General features: G+C 41.2%; 1 protein-coding gene across 3 annotated transcripts in view; it reads left to right on the top strand.

Moving 5' to 3' along the window:
* Klf7 (KLF transcription factor 7) overlaps positions 1–14470 on the top strand; it is an 88805-nt gene extending 74335 nt beyond the window's left edge. For all 3 annotated transcript variants that reach the window (XM_076865933.2, XM_076865934.2, XM_076865935.2), the window contains exons 3-4: positions 1856–1979; positions 8379–14470. In XM_076865933.2, the coding sequence (XP_076722048.1) occupies positions 1856–1979; positions 8379–8430 (176 nt within the window). In that variant the 3' untranslated portion in view covers positions 8431–14470. The remainder of the gene's footprint in view (positions 1–1855; positions 1980–8378) is intronic.
* The last annotated feature ends 5364 nt before the right edge of the window (positions 14471–19834 follow it).

The following is a 19834-nucleotide window of genomic DNA, read 5'->3' on the forward strand; positions in this document are numbered from 1 at the left end:
TAAAGACACTGAGGTCTAGAGTCCATAAGAAACTGAGCAAGGTCCCAAGTATGCTGATGACAAAACTGATGTCACACCTCCAGTCATCTACCTTAACTTTAGCAGGTGCAATCTCTTGTACAATTTTGGCTGTAAGGAGCCAGAAGGTGACCTTTTAACATGGCTCCGTGATTCATTCCCCCCCCCCCCCAGGTTTCCAAAAATGAATGGGTTTCCTCCTGGGCTTCCAACCCTCCTTCATGTCCTCCTGGTTCTCTTTAAAAGAAACGTCTGTGTGTCTCATTCCTCTTCTCTGTGGGTCTTACAGAGCAGTGGCTCACTAGGGCACCAATTTAATGAAATAAAAATTTCGAGCATGTTTGGTTTGATTCTAGGTGATACAAATAGAGACTGTGAATGCTTTGTAGTCAAGTTTAAAGGGAAGAGAAAGGTGGAAAGAAGAAAGTAGGTCAAGTATAGTAACTGGTAATATCTTCTTAAGGGCTGCAGAGTGAAGATTTAGCTATTAAAAAATAGAGAAATAATGTTCCATCCATCGTTTGGCACCTCTGTATCCTGAAATACCAAGTTATGCAGTGTGTAATGTACCAGTTATTTGAATCTCATATGTGCCAGCCACTGTTCTAATTAATATACAATTTGTATGCATATTGATTTATCCTTTCCAAACATTTTGAGGTATATTCTTTTGTGTGAGGCACAGAAAGGTTTAAACTTGCCCAAGGTTAGATGGTTACCCAGGCTTACTCAACCTTGCCCAAGGTTAGACCCGTAGGGGCAGAAGAGCAAGCTGAACTTTGGAAAGTGGCTTGGGAGACCTTAACCACTGTGCTTACTTGCCTTTAGGTGGCAGGGGCTCAGTTTCATGATTTCATGGGGGTTTTAAACATTATTTTTCTTCTTAATTAGAACCATTGCACGACACAGTTGGAAGAGCAAATATTTGTCATGTTTGGTGACAGACACGTGATGAGTTAAAAGGATTTTTTTTTTTAAAAGAAGGTCTCAGGCAAAGTTATGTCTTTATCTTCATATTCCTTTATCTGTATTTCTCCTGTGAAAGGTCACTTGAGCACATGTACTCAAATTTCATGCTTCTAAGCAGCTACCCTGTGGCTGAAACCTTGCTCTACAAATTGACTTCTAAAATATTGTGTAATAATATGGATGCACTGGAGTCATTAAGTTATGGGTTTCCTAACCAGAACTTTGGTGACAGTATTTTCCAAAAATTCCAGGACTCATCAAGTGATTTTTGTTTTGCTTTCAAATCATGCTCCTCCTTCCTGCCTGTCCCTTCTTTGCTCACACTTACTGGAAGGCACGAGGAACTTAAATTTGCCATAAACCTGTCTTACTGGACTGTTGGTTCTGTCGATCAGCTTACCTGGCTATGTTTTGTGGTAGAAGGGGAGGGGACAGAGGAGACTAAAAAATCCCAAAATGGTAAATTACCCTAGATTCTAGAGAAAAATAGAATTAGAAGCATTTGTGGTTCCGGTGAAAATAGCACATTTCCTTTCTGTTTAGACTGTGGGGGGTCAAAGTGCTCTGGGGAATAGAAAATAAATAAAAATTGATCCTTCACAAGTCAAAGGAAATGCTCTGACTCTGAGCACTGAAATGACAACTTCAGATTTGAAGATCTTGTGAAACCATGTTTGAAGGTTAAAAAACCAAAACAAAACAAAATGAAGAGACTTAAAAAAAAAAAAATGTGATGTGCCCTGTAAGGAAATGTAGCCTTTTGAGAATGATTTATACAGGTTTTTCTGAGACTGACCACCAGGCAGCACACCTGGATCAGCTGTAGGAGGTTTTGTCACTGACCCTGGTCTTTCCCTCTCTTCTGCAGGTGAGAAGCCTTACAAGTGCTCATGGGAAGGATGTGAGTGGCGTTTTGCACGGAGTGATGAGCTCACGAGGCACTACAGGAAACACACAGGTGCAAAGCCCTTTAAATGCAACCACTGCGACAGGTAAAGAGCCTTAGAAGCTGCTGGGCTAGGGAGGGATGAGAGGAGGATTGGCGGCGGGGGCGGGGGGGGGCTTAAATTTGCCATAAACCTGTCTTACAAATGGGTAGATTTAGGAGTGCCTTTTACTTCTCCACCAAGAGGGTATGTCTGCTTGCGTGTCATCAAGAGGTGGTACGAATTCTTGGTTCAGTTAGGCAAGCATTTATTGAACACTAGCTGTGGGCCGGGAGCTGTGTTTGTCACTGGGTATCAACAAGACATTGTTCCCACCCTCAGGGAGATGATGTGACAAATAATTTTAGTATAATAGGAAAAGTAATAGGGTAGAGAATGGTCACCTGCAGCTGCTGCTTCTGATCTTTTTATTAACATCAATACCGTTTTCCCTCATCCTTCATAACATGAAAAAATAGCTTGTTTAACAGAAGGGAGGTTAGTTTATAAGGTTTTTTTTTTTTTTTCTTTTTCTCCTGAAGCATTATTGGAAATGAATTTACTGGAGAAAGCCTCCACTCTTTGGAGGCCTGGACCATTCCTTCCTCCCTTGGAGATAAGCATGAAGGTCCAAAAGATGGCAACCCTTTGAGAACTGCCCCCCGTAATTCAATTTCAGACCTTCAGCATTTGATAGTGGAAGAAGGATCACGTAGCAACAGATACTACCCAAGTAATAGTATCTGACAGCCCTGGCATTATCAACCAATAAACCCCAAAATGGAGACTCTGCAGGCCAAGGTGAAGGCAGGATTAGGTTTAGACATAATCAAATAATGGGCTTGCATCTGAGCGTGTTATCCTTCTAATCCTATTTCTGTGTTTAAAAGGAAGCTTAAGAAAATTAACCATTTTTTAATGCAATACTAAAGGTCTCAGTTATGATGAGAAAAATGCTTCTAATACGATAAAAGCCCCTGAAAGCCTCAGGGTTCCCCGGCTTGGGCAGCAGCTCTCAGGATGGCAGGAGGGGGTGGGCAGGATGTCAGCAGTGGCCTGGCTCTCCTTGGGAGGAAATGCGATCGTTTTTTGCATCCTGCCTCCCCCATCCCTGTGTCCTGCATCTCCCGCTGGCCAGGCCTTCCTCAGCAGTGTTTATTTGTTCGAAGAGCAGGACAGGGTTGTCCAAGTCTCTTAGTTGGCCAAGTTGTCTGGGTGCTTCTTTAAGGTGCCTTGAAAAGAGCAATTGTGTTTTTCCTCCTCCTTTTTTTGTCACCCCCCTTTTCCTGAGAAGGCTATTTTCCTCTTATCTTAATTTTTTAAGAACTAAATAAGGATCCTGTGCCTCCTGGAGCTCAGAGATAGACTTCCACCCAGGGTAGCGATCGCCTCCCGCTCCCTTGGAATTCTGTTCTGCCTCCCAGAAACAGTTGTTGATTTCCATCCCACTCCCTAGAAGTCCTCCTGAGTGTCATGAATCAGCAGTTGTTCTTCTGCAGACTATGTCCTAAGAAAGTGTCTCCTGTGTGGCGTCCTTCATGTTCCAAGTGTCCCTGCTTCACTCCTATTTAGCCATAGCTAATAAAGAAGCCACACACACACACATTGTCTGTGCTCACAGTCTTTGAGGGAGGGCGTTCTGTGACATCAGCCGGAATGAAGGTGGATTCTTTGTGAGTTGTCACAGTGTGTTGGCAGTACGCACACACACAGGTCACCTACCTGTTTCTGAAGGGTGTTGAGGTTGTTCCTTGGGCATGATGGGTCACCATGATCCTTGGAACTAGACAGAGTTCTCAGGGGAAATTGACAGGGTTGCTATCCCTTCTCTTCAAATCAACTCACTATTGAGGAATTTACAACTTCTGAGCAGTCAATGTTTCAGCCTTCCATCTGGCCATTTGTGTGATTTAGGTGGAAAAAGATTCCAAACAAACTGGACATTTCAATGAAGGAGTTTTCAGTGATGGGCAATTTGGTTAGTCACTTGCTTTATTTTCTCCATCAAAATACACCATGGTTTCTGGAGTTAGAATTGTGCTGGACAGTTGGTACATGAATATACTAGAGTCCTGGGGCACAGGATAGTAGTGCATCTTCAACAGTGCTGGAAAGGAAGGGTTAGGTTCTCATCAGTTTCTCATGACAGGCAGCACCTTGCATTTCAATCAAAGCAGGGGTGCTAAGAATAGACAGGTCTGGGAGGTGGTTTGGGGAACTGGAATGGCCCCAAGTAGATGAAAGGAAGGCCCGGAGTGACCAAGGAGTTGGTATTCCTAGGAGACTTTTACATTCAGAGACAGCATCTGCAGCCCTCCCCAGGACTGAAGATTGGTACCAGAGGATATGTGCGTGTACTCCTTGCCCTTTAAAATTTGAGCAGACTACCCTATTTAGAAGCTAAACAGGGTTTGAGCTTTCTTTTTCTAGTACCAATCTCACTTATGCTTCTATTTTTGTCCAGAGAAGTTTAAAAAATACATGAGGCATTTTTATTTATTTAGCCAATATTTAAGATTGTTAAATTTCACATGAAAAAGTCTATATTTCTGACTTTGCTGAAAAAAAATAAGATCTGGACAGTGGGCTCACATTCCCACATGGCCCTCATTGGCTAGTACTGACTAGCCATCACTATCCATTTATGATGGCCACATGATGACATTTTTCCACTGTCCTCACCACCCCTGATTGCCTCCCCGACATGAAAGCAAAGCATTTATTTTCAAGTATTGGCCAACTTGCTCTGTTGTTCCTCTTACCAAAAGAGCAGTATTTCTTTGTATCCATGCTTAACCTGAAGTGGGAAAAGCCCAAGAGTGCTGTGGGTTTTCACATGTGGCTCACTACACTTATATGTCTTATCTACTTGACCCTTGAAAACACTGTTTTTTTGTGATCTCTGACTTCAGGTTTCAGTTGGGGGAAAACCAGTAAGGTGACTGTGCCATTTCCTTACCATGAGACTGAACCATGAAGATCACACAGTGACCAGTTGCTAGAGGGATGAGTCATTTTGCGGCCCATAGAGCATGAGGCTGCTAATGGTGGTAAATAAGATTCTGCTTCCATTAGAGGAATATGCACAACACCATCCTACCAGCTGAGCAGTTATATTCCAGGGGTACTGCTGTCAGGGTACTACCTGAGCTCTTGGGCAGTGTGGAGGGGGCATTTTGCTCTTTATGTCAGTGCACTGATAGGTAGTAGGAAATGCCAGCCAATATCTCAGCCCATTAGTCCCCTGGTAGATAGCTGTCAATACCCATGTGACCATACTGTGCCTTTTTTATAAGAAAGAGAAGTGGTTGTGAGGTTTGACTAGTCCTCTGTAATGTACAGATTTCAGGCACTAAGAACCTTATTTATGGTCATCTGGCTGCTGTATAGTTGTAAATACCCTCTGGAAGTCTATTTCCCTTAAAATTATTTGATTCTGTGTTTCTAGGTAGTGAGTTTATCTATTAACTTTTAACTATTACTTTTTAACTTTTACTATTCCTATAAGGAATTCAGTAAGTATAAATTAATAAATAAAAATTAATCAAGACTAAATATCTTGCTGATGTATTAAATTTAAAAAAACTCTTAATGGTAAGGAACCTGGTCTAATTCTAAGCATCATGTATTTCCTAGTATTTGAACAAACACTGATGCTCATTTGATTCAGTTCCAGTTCATATCAAGTTAAAGATTTGGTTTGATTTTTCTATTTCATTTTCCTGAAAAAGATGGAAGGATAAAGTCAGATGCTTGCACGTATATCACTAGATACCCAGTAACTGGCAAAGGCAGATGAAAGGTGAACACATACAAGACTGAGCAATGCTTTCAAATAAAATTTTGTATCAAGAATGCTATTTTCCTGAGAGTTCCCAGGGCATAGAAAAGAAAACAAAGGGGTTTTGCCCATTGCCAGGACCTCTTCACTTCTCACCATCTCAAGTCCCTGTGCCCTCTTTTGGAAGGGCAACATTCCTGGTGCCTACTACAATACTGTCTCTCTCGGGTCTCAACTGCTCTGGCCCAACCACTTAACCTCTGGGTTACATTCTAACTGACACTGTAACCAATCTCCACACATTTAGTATCATGTTTATTTACTTTACAAATTGACTCCCTTACCATTCTGTGAGTTAAAAGTCCAACATGGGTCTCTCTGGGCTGAAATCTGGGCATTGGTAGGGCTACATTCTTTTCTGGAACCTGTGCTTTTTCAGCTCCTGGAAGCTTCTTTTCATTAGCTCATGACCCTATCGCCTATCACCAAAACTGCTCAATCCTTCTCATGCTGCCATCTTTTGAGCCTCTTCTTCAATCCCCTCTTCCATTTTTAAGAACCCTTCTGGTGACTTTGGCCCACCTAGGGAACCCAGGATTACCTCCCTACTTTAATGCCAGCTGATTAGTAAATTTATTTCATCTATAGCCTTAATTCTCTTTTGCCATGTAACTGCCCATAACCACAGGCGTGGGGCACTCACTATAGATGCTTGCGGACCACAAACTCCTTAAATGGATGGCTCAGCAATTGTTGTCTCAGCCTTAAAAAAAAGCAGATGTGGCTAAGAGTATGAATTCTGGAGCTGAGATTTCCAGGGTTCAAATCCTGACTTGGCCACTTTCTGATGAATATATCATCTAGTACTTGAGATAAGAATGGCATTCTTTTTTTTTTTTTAATAGGTTGTTGTCAGGATGTTAATTAAAAAAAAAATACCTAAAAAGAGAAATTCCCAACTTGGTTTTTTGTGTTTTTTTTTCCCCCTTTAGGTTCTTGGGATAAAGAGAAGTAGGAGGTAGGGAAAGAAGGAGAAAAGAAAGTAGGAGAGCTGTAAAGAGAACAGGCAGTGGGCAGTACTGAGCTGTGCCCAGGACAGGACAGAGTTGTACACCTTGGAAATTCAATCCCCAGCAGGCTTTTCCTGTGTACCAAAGATACTTATCACCATTTTATAGCATATCAGATCTCCTTCATTGCTATCTCCAAGGGATTATCCAAATAGCTTGCCCATACTCAGTCAGGGCCTGAAAGAGGTGGCTGCAATCAACATTGTTATTTTTCAGTACGTTATTGGTTTAGGTGATATTCTGCTGAAATTTTCCAATTCTTCTGTGTTTTTCATTGTACCTTTGTCCTGTTTTGCTTCATTTCCTTGGAGTTCTATCCTGCACGTGAACCTATTTAAGGAATGGACATAAACAGAGGGTGTGGAGAATGTTAGGGTCAGGGGACAGGGTGGATTTTTTGGTTTGTTTGTTTAAAGAATGAACAAACACAGGGAAATCCTGCTCTGAACAGGAAACTCTGCTAACCTGAACAGGGCAGCTTGCTAACATCCTAACAAGAGATTTGGATGGTGGAAGCCTGGGAATGTTCTCATAGGTAAGGAAGTAGCCAATTTCAAGAGGGAATTCAGAGGGAGTTCATATAACCAGAGTCAGGCATGATGGCTCTCTTACATGCTCATTTAACTGGGATTCCAGTGAAAACCCTAGATTATAGGCTGTTAGGATATGGAAATGCCCTCACTATTAGTTATAAGATAGAGAACCTGACTTGGACTGGTGTTAGCACACACTAGGGGTATGCATTAGCTTAGATAACTAACAAGAACAGAATTAGATTTGTCTTTATGCTTGGCTGGACCCAGGTTCTCAGACATTGTCATGGGGCTCTTTCTTAATCTTCCTATCCCCTTTTCTCTCCATTCGCTTGCTTCTCAAGCAGGCTCTTTCCCACAATGGCAATATGGACACCAGCAGCTCTAGGCTTTTATCTTAGCAACTTAGCAATCCCAGTGGAAAGAGAGCTTCTCTTTTCCAATAATTTCAGCAGCTGTCTCAGCTTCCTCTCATGGGGCCCCATGGGTCATGTGACTGTCACTTAGCAGATCACAATGGCCATATTTCAGCCTTAGAAGGAAGACAGCCCCATACCACCAAGGATACAGAAGGGTGAAAATGTCATAGAGTTTCACTCTTCAATATCACAGTCTAATTCTTCTTTACTGTATTTATAGTATTTGATCATGACACATGTTTTCAAAGTACTTTCACATTCGCTTCTTATTTAATAATTATAATTATGATCATGATAGTTAATGTGCATTGAGATCTTAATAGGTGTCAGGTAATTGTCTAAGTACTCTGCATAGATCACTTTGTTTAATCCTCACAACCAGACTATAAGAATAGCGCTGGGGTTATCCCCAATTGACAGTGGAAATTAAGGCATAGGGAGGTCTGTGAGCTCAGAGTCACACAGCTGTGGGAAGGGCTAGGATTTGAACTCAAGTCGCCTAAAACCTCAGTTGACCTTCCCACACTCACTTCATGTGTGCCTTTTTTTTTTTTTTTTTTTTTTTTTTTGAGCGTAAGGTTGATCATTTCCTAAGGGGTGATGAAGGTAGAATTCTTTCCGTGAACCTCTCTAATACCCTCATTGTTATCTATATGTTCTAGGTGTTTTTCCAGGTCTGACCATCTTGCCCTCCATATGAAGAGACATATCTAAAAATCCTAAAGGCCAGAGTTGCCATGGCGCCGGCCAATGTTGGAAGGAAATGCCGAGGCAGGGGGCTGGACTTCAGGCGGGGACCCACTGCCTCGCAGAAGAAAGTTCTCACTTGTAAACCTCTGTGTACACACACACACACACACACACCCTCTCACACACAGACCCACACACATCCACGCCGTCATGCACTCAACTATATTTAAAGTATATACGTCTATTCCTTATGCCTTGCCCTAGCCAGATGGTAGAAGGCGAAGACGGAGGAAACCAGGTGAACTCAGCAAGACAGACTGGCTGCTTACTTCAACGCTATTGGAATTCTTCCCACTGTTGCCAATGGAAAGCAAAGCAAATGGATGTGACGCCTCTGCGGGTGGACGGCAGTACGAGGGGCTTATTTAACTCGCTTCTCAGTGCAACTTGATAGGAGAATACACCGGCTTAAAGTTGCAAATGTGTAGCACTAATGTTTCTTTTTAAATAGTTGGGGGAAAATGACCTAGAAAACCAAATTGCAGTTTGGTAGCCAAAATTAACTCTTGGTTTATTTGTCCTTTGTGTGTGAAAAGTCCTACTATTCCGTGCGTCAGACTTCCTCACAGAACTGTTGATGGGTTTTTTGGTTCTTCTTAGTACCATTGAGATCTTTCGAGTCGGTACCAACGGCCTTAGCGGCGGCAGACTCTGGAATAACACCTTACACCTTTCTGGCCTGCATTTCTCTAGACTTCACCCTCAAGGGAGGAGTTTTCTTTTCTTACTTTTTGACTCTTGCACACCATATGCACTAGGGATTCTGGAAACTTCTAGCATGACTGCAAAGTGGCCAAGAGAATAAAGTCCTTGATGATAAATCACAGTATATCCCTTGAGCCTCACCTTTTTGCCAGTGCTAGATTTTTTCTTTTTAATCTCTGTTTTTTGCTAACGAAACTTGAAAAGCTTATTTGGAAGCTTAAATGTTTTATCTTTTCTCCATGGACTAAGCCTCTCCAGGACTCCTCTCTCTTTCTCTCTCAGCACCTGGATGTCCAGCTCTCGAAGCAGCCAATCAGACGGGACATCACAGTTCCCTCATCCTCCTTGAGGCCCGATGACCTCAGCTCGTAGTGATCAACCACTGTGCTGTGTGTCATTGCTACCCTATAACCAGTCACAGCATAGATGTCGCTAGTCTCAAAGGGCAGCTGCGTATTTAATCTAACTCTGGGTTCTGACCTGACAAAAAGCCAAAAAAAAAAAAAAAAATCACTCTTTCCAGGAGTGGGGAAAACTGAGGATGCCTCCTAAGTCTAGTGGCTTCACAAAACATCATCCTATCTTCCTCTCTCATACCCACTGAGCTCATATTACCCACTTGTTAAAATCCACCACTCAAAATGCCATTGTGGGAATGAGGGTTGACTTTAAGGGGAGGTTGGAGGTGTCTCTTTTGGGATGTTTCTTGGGGTTTGGGCTAGACCCACTATGCCTTGTGACCTAGAGCACCCAGGATCAACAGAAGCCTCACACTACTCTGCAAGCTGACTCCGAGGGGGTTTACATTCCTCACCTGTCATCCCACACACACATCCAATATTGGTCTCTATCTACCCGCATTCTTAGCTAGCTGGCACTGGCCTCAACTCCAAAGACTGCCTTTAGGACCATTACATGGCCTATGCAAGCAAGCGGGGTGGTTATTAGGACAGATTGTATATTTTGTATATTCTGGGACCATCCCTTCAAGACACGTCTAACAAACAAACATGGCATTTGGTCCACACATGGTTGCTGCTCCTCATTACCAGCTGGCTCCCCTCCTGCCCTCCTTTGACTGTTTGACTCATTGACTGTTAAAATGCCACCCCATACATATTTGGGATGCAAAACTGAAGTCTCTCAAAGGAAATCATAATCTAAGGAACACAAACACATATATGACAGCAACCTTCAAGATCCTTGGCTTTTGGGTTTCCAGCTTTCTGCAAACTTTGCTTTCACTGCAGTGTTGAAGCTACTCGTCTGAGGGTCAAGGAACCTCCTTATCACAAATGCTGTAGCTGCCAGTTGGACACTTGGGGCGTTTTGAGGTCTGGCCCTTAGAATTTTCTTTCTCTTTTTTCTCCTCCTCCTCCTCTTCCTCCTCCTCCTTCTACTTCTTTTCTTCTTTTTTTTTTTCCCAACTTAGACCAAAAAGAAAAATTAAAAAAAAAAAAAAAAGAAAGAAAAAAGAAAAAAAAAAACCCTACCCTAAACACACAGAAACACACACACGTACACACAGACATACACAAAACAGATTCTGTCCATTTGCCGGAGGCAATTATATATATGTTAGTTGGAGGGTATTTTAAAAAATCAGTTTTATTCCAAAGATTTAAAACTAAATATGACTTAGAAACAATTTCTGGAGCACTGTTTGCTGACAATCTCGTAGTCCTCAACTGCGTTTTGAGTGTATTTGTGGCCAGTCCATCAGGGCATCCCATGGGATTATATTTGAATGTGTGGTGCATCCTTTCTGGATAAAGGATGTGTGAGGGACCTTGAACCTCAGCTGTATTAAACTGTAGCGCCTCCAGTCAGTGCACTAGATGAAACTTTAGATGCCCCACATTTTGTTGGTTCGTTCATTTTCCTTTCTGTAGCAGCCTCCAGCGTCAACGCACGCACACGCCAGTGATGGCCTGAGCCATGGCTGCCACGATTTATCATGTTCTCCCCTGAGCTGGAGCTGCTCTTGCCTCTCAAAATGCTATTATTAAGGGTTTATAATACTTAATTTAATTTTTGAACTGACCAATGCAAGGCTCTATTAAAAAGAAAGTTTAAAAAAACACAAAGAATGCAAAAGAGTAATCATTGCTGTTTGCTCCCCGTTGTCATCTGTGGTCTCATTTGAATGTGGCAGAACAAAGGCCCTTTGGTCCTCATCAGTGTCTGAAATGTTTGGTTAACTTCTCTCTCTTGTATCAGTGAGGTCCTTTGTAATCTGCTCCTGACCTTTCTCAGAGCAGGGTGAACTGAAACACCATGATGGTGCTTGCTTGCTTCAGTCCTATGCTGACTATGAGAAATGGCCTGAGAATTTGGTGGGTGCTAAGTGTATGGCTTTGAAACTGTTCTTCTCTAGCCCAGATTGACACCTGTGAATGATAACCAGCCCTCGCTGTGGGCGGGGGTGGCCCCGCTCATTTTGGAAATGGATTGGTGATGAACGGTCCATCATCTCTGATGTGAACAGGTTTTCCAAGAAAGAATCGGAATGTGTTTGGCTCCCGAGAGGGCTGGTTATTTTTAGCAGTGCTTTTTTTTTTGATGGACATTGGAAACACATTCAACCCCTTTCTCAATTAAATGGTTACCTCCTAACATTCCAGGGATCCCAAATTTGAAAGGAGAAACCTGGCATGGTGTTTCTGTGGATGTCCTCTCAAGCACTCTCGATCCTGGGTTCAGAGTTTGATGTGTTTCTAAGCCACTGACAGTTTTCTTTATTTCAAGTTATGCTTCTTTCTCCTACCACATTGGCTGTAAGTCAGAGATGTGGAAACCTGAATGATAAAGCTGCTCCTAGCTGCTGGCCTCCTGCCCCCTGTTGGTTCACTGCCCCAGCATATGCCTGGTGGTGACCCGAGTATTATGTCCAGATACAGAGGCATTTGGATTCCATGACAAAGCTGCATTTTGTAAAAATATTGAAGACCCCAAAATGACCTTCACGCTGACCATTTCCTTCTCTCTATGTGCTTTCCCTTGCAAAGCCCTTCAAATACCCCTTTTCTCAATGTCATCACCTCCCCACCCACACCTTCTGTGCCCTTTTACATCTTGATTGCCTGATTATAACAGGGTAAAAAGACAGCCAACCTCATGCACGATGAGCAGAATGGATTTCTGGTTTTAAAAAATCTTCTCTAAAGACAGAGAAAATTTTTTAAGAAATTAGTTTGGGATAAGCTTCCAGATTATCCATGTCTATTTACATCAAAGGGGAAATAAACAGAGTTTTGGGGTGGTTCATCCAGAGCATTCAGAACATTCTGCCTGTAGCCTTCACTCCTGCGTTCTATGGGAGAACCAGAAGAAATAGATTCAAATTGCAAGAACAACAAAACCCAATGATTAGTTTTGATGGCTTAAAATTATTTCCTCCATGGAAGTCACTTTGTAAAATAAAAAATATAGTGGGAAGTGCTCTTGTCTTCTCCTTTGCATGAGTTATGTTTAGGAGAAGGAAGAAAGGAAGGAGAGTAGAGAGATTTAACCCAATTAGACTACAGAAATTGTTTCCTTCCTCCTTTATAAAATCAAACAAAAAAATCTTCTGAGGGCCAGCATTTCGGGCCACAATTTTGCACCCCAAACATTGCCAAAGTGGAAATTCAGTATGTAAAATCTGTTGAAATTTATTCATGGAAGTTTTTCCTTCCATTTTCTGTACGTGTCAGGAGCAGGGACAGGCAGGTGGACTCAAATTATGGATGTCTGGATTAAATTTCGGTAAACATGGTGATATCTCATCTTGGAAACTAGAGGGCCTGGCCGGAGGATACATCAATGTCTTTTTCGATGGCCTATTTTCCTCTTGGAGGACTTTTTGAAATACTTGAGATGGGACAACAGAGATGTGTGTCAAAGGAAGCAAAAACTGCTTGTAAATAATGTGGTATCTCATGACTAACTGAGGCTCCAGGGTTTCTCTTGCTTAAGTCTCCTCTGTTGGTTCTTATAATAAATCCCAGAAAGGGGACAAATAAAGCTGCAGTTAACTTTCTTACGCTCATCCTTCCAATATTATAGTACTGTATTCTTCAGGTGATTTGCATTTACATATAAGTCCTCGGGAAACAGGTATCAAAAATGAGAGAGAAATCCTAGGCTGTCACTTCACCAGTATCCCAAACCAGATACTCTTTTCAAACAGGGCTCCCTCTCAGTGGTCACGAGGGAATGTTGATACGTTCTTGGTTGGGGACTGTTTATACAATTTTTTTCAACTGTGAGCTTTGGAATCGTAAATTGCTTTGACTCCAGCTTCTGTCTACTGCCATAAAAAGGACCCCACGTCAGAATAATGAGGGTGGTATGTGCGCACGTGCCTGGACGGGCGTGCGCATGTGCCGATTGTACCTTCGCAGAAGGAAAACAGGCTACTGACGTTTAGGAGGAGTAGCCACCAGTGCCTAATATCTTTGGGGGGGGGGGGGAATGGATGCTTGTAATTGCCAGTATATCAAAACCACACTGGGAGTTAGTTCCACATGGAGGGGAGGGGCAGTGGGTGGAGAGAGGGGACATTTATATCCTAGGCCTTTAGACTGGAGGCAGATGATTTCTGCAAATCTAGGTCCTGAAGGCTTTGGGGCTCATTGGCTGGTTCTTGACCTTTATGTTTTTTAGGGTTTTTTTTTTTGTTTGTTTTGTTTTTCCCCCAGCATGCATATCCTATCCAAACCCTGACTTAGTTTAATTTCCTTAGTTTTCACTTCTGCTTCATTCCAGGGAGGAAAAATACACCTGTTATGGCCAAGATTTCCTTGCTAACACAGAGGCAAAAATAAATGTTTAATGTTTTTTGAAGCCTCCCCTTCCATTCACAACCCCCCTGCAAGTCCTTTACTCCCCCACTACTCTCATCATGCAACTTCCCCGGCCACCAAGACTTTATTTCAAATCTTGATCATCTTCTTCACAGTTGCTTGAAGAAATTTATTTTTGCACTATACATTTCCTTTTGCCAGATGTGTCTAACAAGTGTGTTTGGAAAGACCTACTCCCAGCCCCTCCCCTCACCCCGCCTCCCCGTCACATTCTCTCAGGCCTTCTCTGGTATTTATAATATATCACAGAAGTACCCAGTCTTATAGCCCTCGGTTATGCCTTTTTTTGACATTTTATTTTTTTTAAGCTTTTTATATATATATATAAATATATTACTTTGTCAAGTTTTTTTGCTGTACAAAAGTCTTAAGATTTAAAACTATTATTTGTATTATATGATGGTGGTATGTTAATGTTACAAAATTATTAATGAAGAAAAAATTTATTTTTGTTACTGGTCTGTTTCATAATTCTTTTTTAAATTGGTATATTGTAAGATATCTATGCAAAAAATGTTATGTGACGCATTTTTATTTAAGAATGTAATATGTGTAATAAACAGTAGAATGTGTTTGGCCTTGGAATGCCTTACTGTATTTCTCCTTAGCTTATTTCATTGGGGAAGAAAATCCTCAAAAAGACACAAATGAGGCCTTATATACCTCTTGGGAATTTTCTCTCTTGGAGAAAGGAAGGGTGAAAGATATTTGGTCATTTTTCTTTGTTTGGGAGGATGGTATGTGTATGTGCGTGCACGCGTGCATGCGTGCACACACACGTGGGTATACATTATGGTTTCAGTGAGGTAACTGTGTGTCCAAATAAAGAAGGGACACTGAAGGCAGCTTATTTCTTCAAGAGGAGAATAAAAGAGCAAATAGTTGAAGATTATGAAAAGCAATATTTTAGAATGAGGCAGATGATGTTATTTGTTTAGGAGGTTGGGAGAGGCTATTGAAACCGGTTTATTTGGTGAGAGGGGGCCCTTTGTTCTGGAGTAGTGTTCATTTGGAGCATATTTGGAAAGGATCATTTGAAGCAGTTGTGGAACAAGGAAGAAGGGGGAAGATTAGTGGGAATAATGAGGTGAGGAAGAGGGGGATATATTTATAAGAGATGCTTGGTAACAAAGTGGGGAGGAAATGACTAGGCAAGGCAGATAAACTAAGGTTGCTGTGCAGAGTGCTGAGAGGTAGACACAAATGCAAGCAGCCTTTGATTCCAAGAGGGAGATGAAAGGCCTGGGCAAATTCTCAGAACCCAAAAGATTGCTACTGAAATCTTCTCTTCCACACACGACTTCCTGGAAAGAACATCAAAGTAGAGAGGAAGGTGGAGCACCCAGCGGGTGGTGTTATCCCAGCATCCCTTGCCCAGCTGATCCCCAGGAGAAGTGGTACCATTAACTGGAAATAATAAGCACATCATCCCTGGGGGACTTGGTACTACTTGAGCTTTCTTCTTGTTCTTTGGACTTACCAAAACAGACATGACGGTAAGAAGCCTATATCCTTAATCACATGAATCTGGTGAGAAACTTCTTAATTTTCACCTTTGGCCTTGGAATGCCTTACTGTATTCCAATGGCTACAGAGACTGAGCTGGCTGCGTGTGCCCTGATGTTCCTTAAGTCTCTGAACAGGAGAACAGGTGTAAGGAAGGGAGAGAAGCTTGGGAGGAAAGCTGAGTGACCATGTCCTCAGTGATTTCAAGAATGGTTTTGAAAATTGTAAATATCAGCTGCTGCCATCTCCTGAGGAGGTAAGTGAGTTGGACATATAGTCATCCAAGCCTCACTGACAAGAAACCACATGATCCAGTGGGGAAGGCACAGCACTGAGGTCTGCTGACCTATTTCCTACTCCCTGGCCTCTCCAGGACTAGCTGAGCAATTTAATCCTCATAACCAAAATCATTTACCTAGAAACTTCTTTGAGCAAGGAGGGTTAAGATAGCTTTGCAATATATCTAGAACAAATCTTATTATTCTGCTTCCCTGACTTATAAAAGAATATCAAATTGGACATTTTAGGTGGCTGACAGACAACCTGTGCTGTGCTGAAATGTTAAAAGAGTGGTAAGTCTGATCTAGGTGGCATAAGGAAAAGAGATGGTTTACTTAAGTGAACATTCTAGAAGACTAAAGCATCCATATTGAGAGATACATACTTTCATTAAAATAGGACTCAATATATATTACCCACTTATAACCTTTTGAGCATCCATTTTTTGTAATACAATGTAAATTCAGGGGTGACTATAGACTGTGAGGTTGCTTGCCCTATTGGATAGTTCTACTTTCCCTGTGGTGTTCTCTCTTTATGGAAGCTGCAAGAAGCTCTGTGTCACCTTCTAGCAGTATTTATCTCCTTGTCAATCAGCACATCAAATAAGCAAGACTGGTAACCTCTTAAGTGAAAACAACAACAACAACAACTGTAATTGGAATTCAACAGACAGTAGTCTGAAAGTGTAACCTGAGTGTTCCAGGCAAGTAAGTTCCCGAACCTTGTGACAGCTCTAATCTGAGGCTGTGTGTGCAGATGGGAATGCTGGGCTAATGAAAATAAGCCTCATAAAAAGAGTTCAGTGGAATCAATAAATAATTTAGTATTTCTAGCTCATTTTCCACTTATAGGTTTATAATGGCAGATGGATAAAAAATTTTAACTAAAACAATATTTTGAGGTTACTGATAGGTGATGGCTTTCCGATTTATCCATGATAAGCAATTTCACAATTTCTTCTCAACATTAAATATTCTACCTGAGATTTTTAAGACTCTCAATATTGATTGGTTTGAACTTATATTTCAAAAAATCCTTCCTGATCATAATATAAACATATATATGACCATACTGTATTTTAAGATAATGAAATGACAAAGAAATAACAAGTTTTTTTTTTTTTAATGGTGTTGGGGATTGAACCTAGGGCCTTATGCATGTAAGGCAAGCACTCTACCAACTGAGCTATATCCCCAGCCCCAAAGAACAAGATTTTTATGTTTGTATAGAAGTTTTCATTTTCCATACACTGAATTTGAGCCGTTCATCAAGACTGCATAGATTGAATAGGTATTTTTCACCACGGTGACCATTTTCTCTCTCAAATAGGGAAACTGAGGGTACAGGAAGATAAATACTGCTAGAACTCATTTATATAAAGAATCTAAAAAAGTTGAATTTATAGAAGAGAGTAGAAAAGCAGTTACCAGAGGCAGGAGGTGGAATAGTTAGGGAGATGTTTATCAAAAGATACAAATTTAAGCTAGGCAGAGTAAATTCAAGCACTATATTGTCCAACACACTTACTGTAGTTAATAACAACACATTCTTAAAACTTGCTAAGAAAGTAGGTTTTTTTTCTAGTTTTTTTTAATTGGTTGTTCAAAACATTACAAAGTTCTTGACATATCATATTTCATACATTAGATTCAAGTGGGTTATGAACTCCCATTTTTACCCCAAATACAGATTGCAGAATCACATCGGTTACACATCCACAATTTTACATAATGCCCTATTAGTAACTGTTGTACTCTGCTACCTTTCCTATCCTCTACTATCCCCCCTCCCCTCCCCTCCCATCTTCTCTCTCTACCCCATCTACTGTAATTCATTTCTCTCCTTGTTTATTTTCCCATTTCCCTCACAACCTCTTATATGTAGTTTTGTATAGCAATGAGGGTCTCCCTTCATTTCCATGCAATTTCCCTTTTCTCTCCCTTTCCCTCCCACCTCATGTCTCTGTTTAATGTTAATCTTTTCTTCCTGCTCTTCCTCCCTGCTCTGTTCTTAGTTGCTCTCATTCTATCAAAGAAGACATTTGGTATTTGTTTTTTAGGGATTGGCTAGCTTCACTAAGCATAATCTGCTCTGGTGCCATCCATTTCCCTGCAAATTCCAAGATTTTGTCATTTTTTAGTGCTGCATAATACTCCATGGTGTATAAATGCCACATTTCTTTTTATCCATTCATCTATTGAAGGGCATCTAGGTTGGTTCCACAGTCTAGCTATTGTGAAGTGTTCTCACCGCAAAAAAATGAGAAGTCTGTGATATAATACATGTATTAATTAGTTTGCTTGAGTCATTCTATAATGTATACATATTTCAAAACACCATGCAGCACACAATAGATACATACTATTTGTCAGGTTAAAAATAATTCATTAAAAAATAAATAGTGGAACTGGGGTTCAAAGAAAGTATATGACTTGGTCAAATTCCCATGGCAAATAGTGGAGCTGGCTTGCAGGGTCCCCTGATGCCAGATCCAGCGGACTCTCCTCTGTCTCTCACTGCTTTAGGATAACCAGGAGCTAGCTCAATGCTTATGTATGTTTGTTTCCAGGTGTTAAGGTAACCAATAGTAAAGTCACATGCTAGAATTGGAAGGTAGTGTGGATATGTCTGTCCTTCAATGTCACTGAACTGCATTGAGGTTCAGAAAGTTCCAACTTGCCCAAGGTCATATAGAACATTCTTTGTAGAACAGGACCCAACCTAGGGATGTTGATATGCAGTAATGCTCTACTGGTCTTGGCAGTGTTTCTTAAACTTGAATCACTTGAGTGTGACCTTTAAGATTCTTGTGATATCCTTGCACTGGTAATTCTTTCCTTAGTACTTTTCTTTAAACTGATACACTTTTTAAAACCCTAAATACAGGTTCTAGCTTTGATCTAAGCAAAAGTAGTCTCCAAACTACTGACTTGATATTTTCCCTTTAAATATAAATGAAAATAAATAACTCCAATGTTACATTAAAATGCTCAGTTATGACTAGTGGTACTTAAGATGCATTGTTCTGTACCATTCTCTAAAATCTAAGCCTTACCATTTCTCTTTAGCTAATTATTTAGTCCATATGATGCTCCTTGGAGCACATTTCAAATTGAATCTAAAAGTAAGTGCCTGTGAAAATTTAATAAAGACCGATTTGATGTCTGGCAAGTTACTTAAGGACACAGAGGTCTCTTTGGAGGAAAGATAGTGTGGCCTGTGAGTGAAGTGAATGCGCAGTCTCTGCCTTGCTTTCCCCTCCCTGGAACACCTATCTTCCCCCAGGGAAAGGCACTCTCAGTGGATATGCTCATTATCCTGGGGATGGATCCCTGAGCATCAGACATTGACTATATCAAGGGCATTTTATCCTTTCCTTGTATTTTGTAGTCAACAGTCAAGGCCTAGAAGCTAGTGTATGCTGTGAGGCCCATTTCCAATTGTGCTCACCTTCATGTCTGCCCTCCTGGGATCCCTAGCCTACCACCTCTACATGCACACAAATGCAGAACTCAGCCCCCAAATATCTTTTCCAATCAGCTTCCAGACACCTGATATTCCACTAATAAATCTTATTTGCCCAATGTCTTCCCTGGTTTCAATCTACAACTAGTCAGGAAGAGGTGAATCCTCAGGCCTTATCCACCCTATGTTCCTAAATAAGAAGGAATTGATTCCATACTTTCACATCAAAAAAGTTTTACACACAAACTGAATGGAAGATATGGAAATTATGGAAGAGAAAAAAACATGTATATGCAAGGGTCCAACTTTGGGACTTGGTTGCGGGGAGGGTTAAGCAGTCAGCCAGGTCACTGCAGAGCCAACGACCATCAGGCGACTTCATAAAGGAGATGAAGCAGTAATTTGTTGCCAGTAAACTCTCCTTATGCAATCAAAATGAGAGTCTACAGGAACCTGGCTCTGCTGAGCTTATCACAGGAAACAGCTATCAGCAAATGGGTAGCCTCTAGTTAGATTATAATAGCAATTACATATCCTTACTTTGCTCGGCTTGATTCTGTTCT

Source organism: Callospermophilus lateralis, chromosome 9 (assembly GCF_048772815.1).
Source record: "Callospermophilus lateralis isolate mCalLat2 chromosome 9, mCalLat2.hap1, whole genome shotgun sequence".
In the NCBI taxonomy this organism is placed as follows: domain Eukaryota; kingdom Metazoa; phylum Chordata; class Mammalia; order Rodentia; family Sciuridae; genus Callospermophilus; species Callospermophilus lateralis.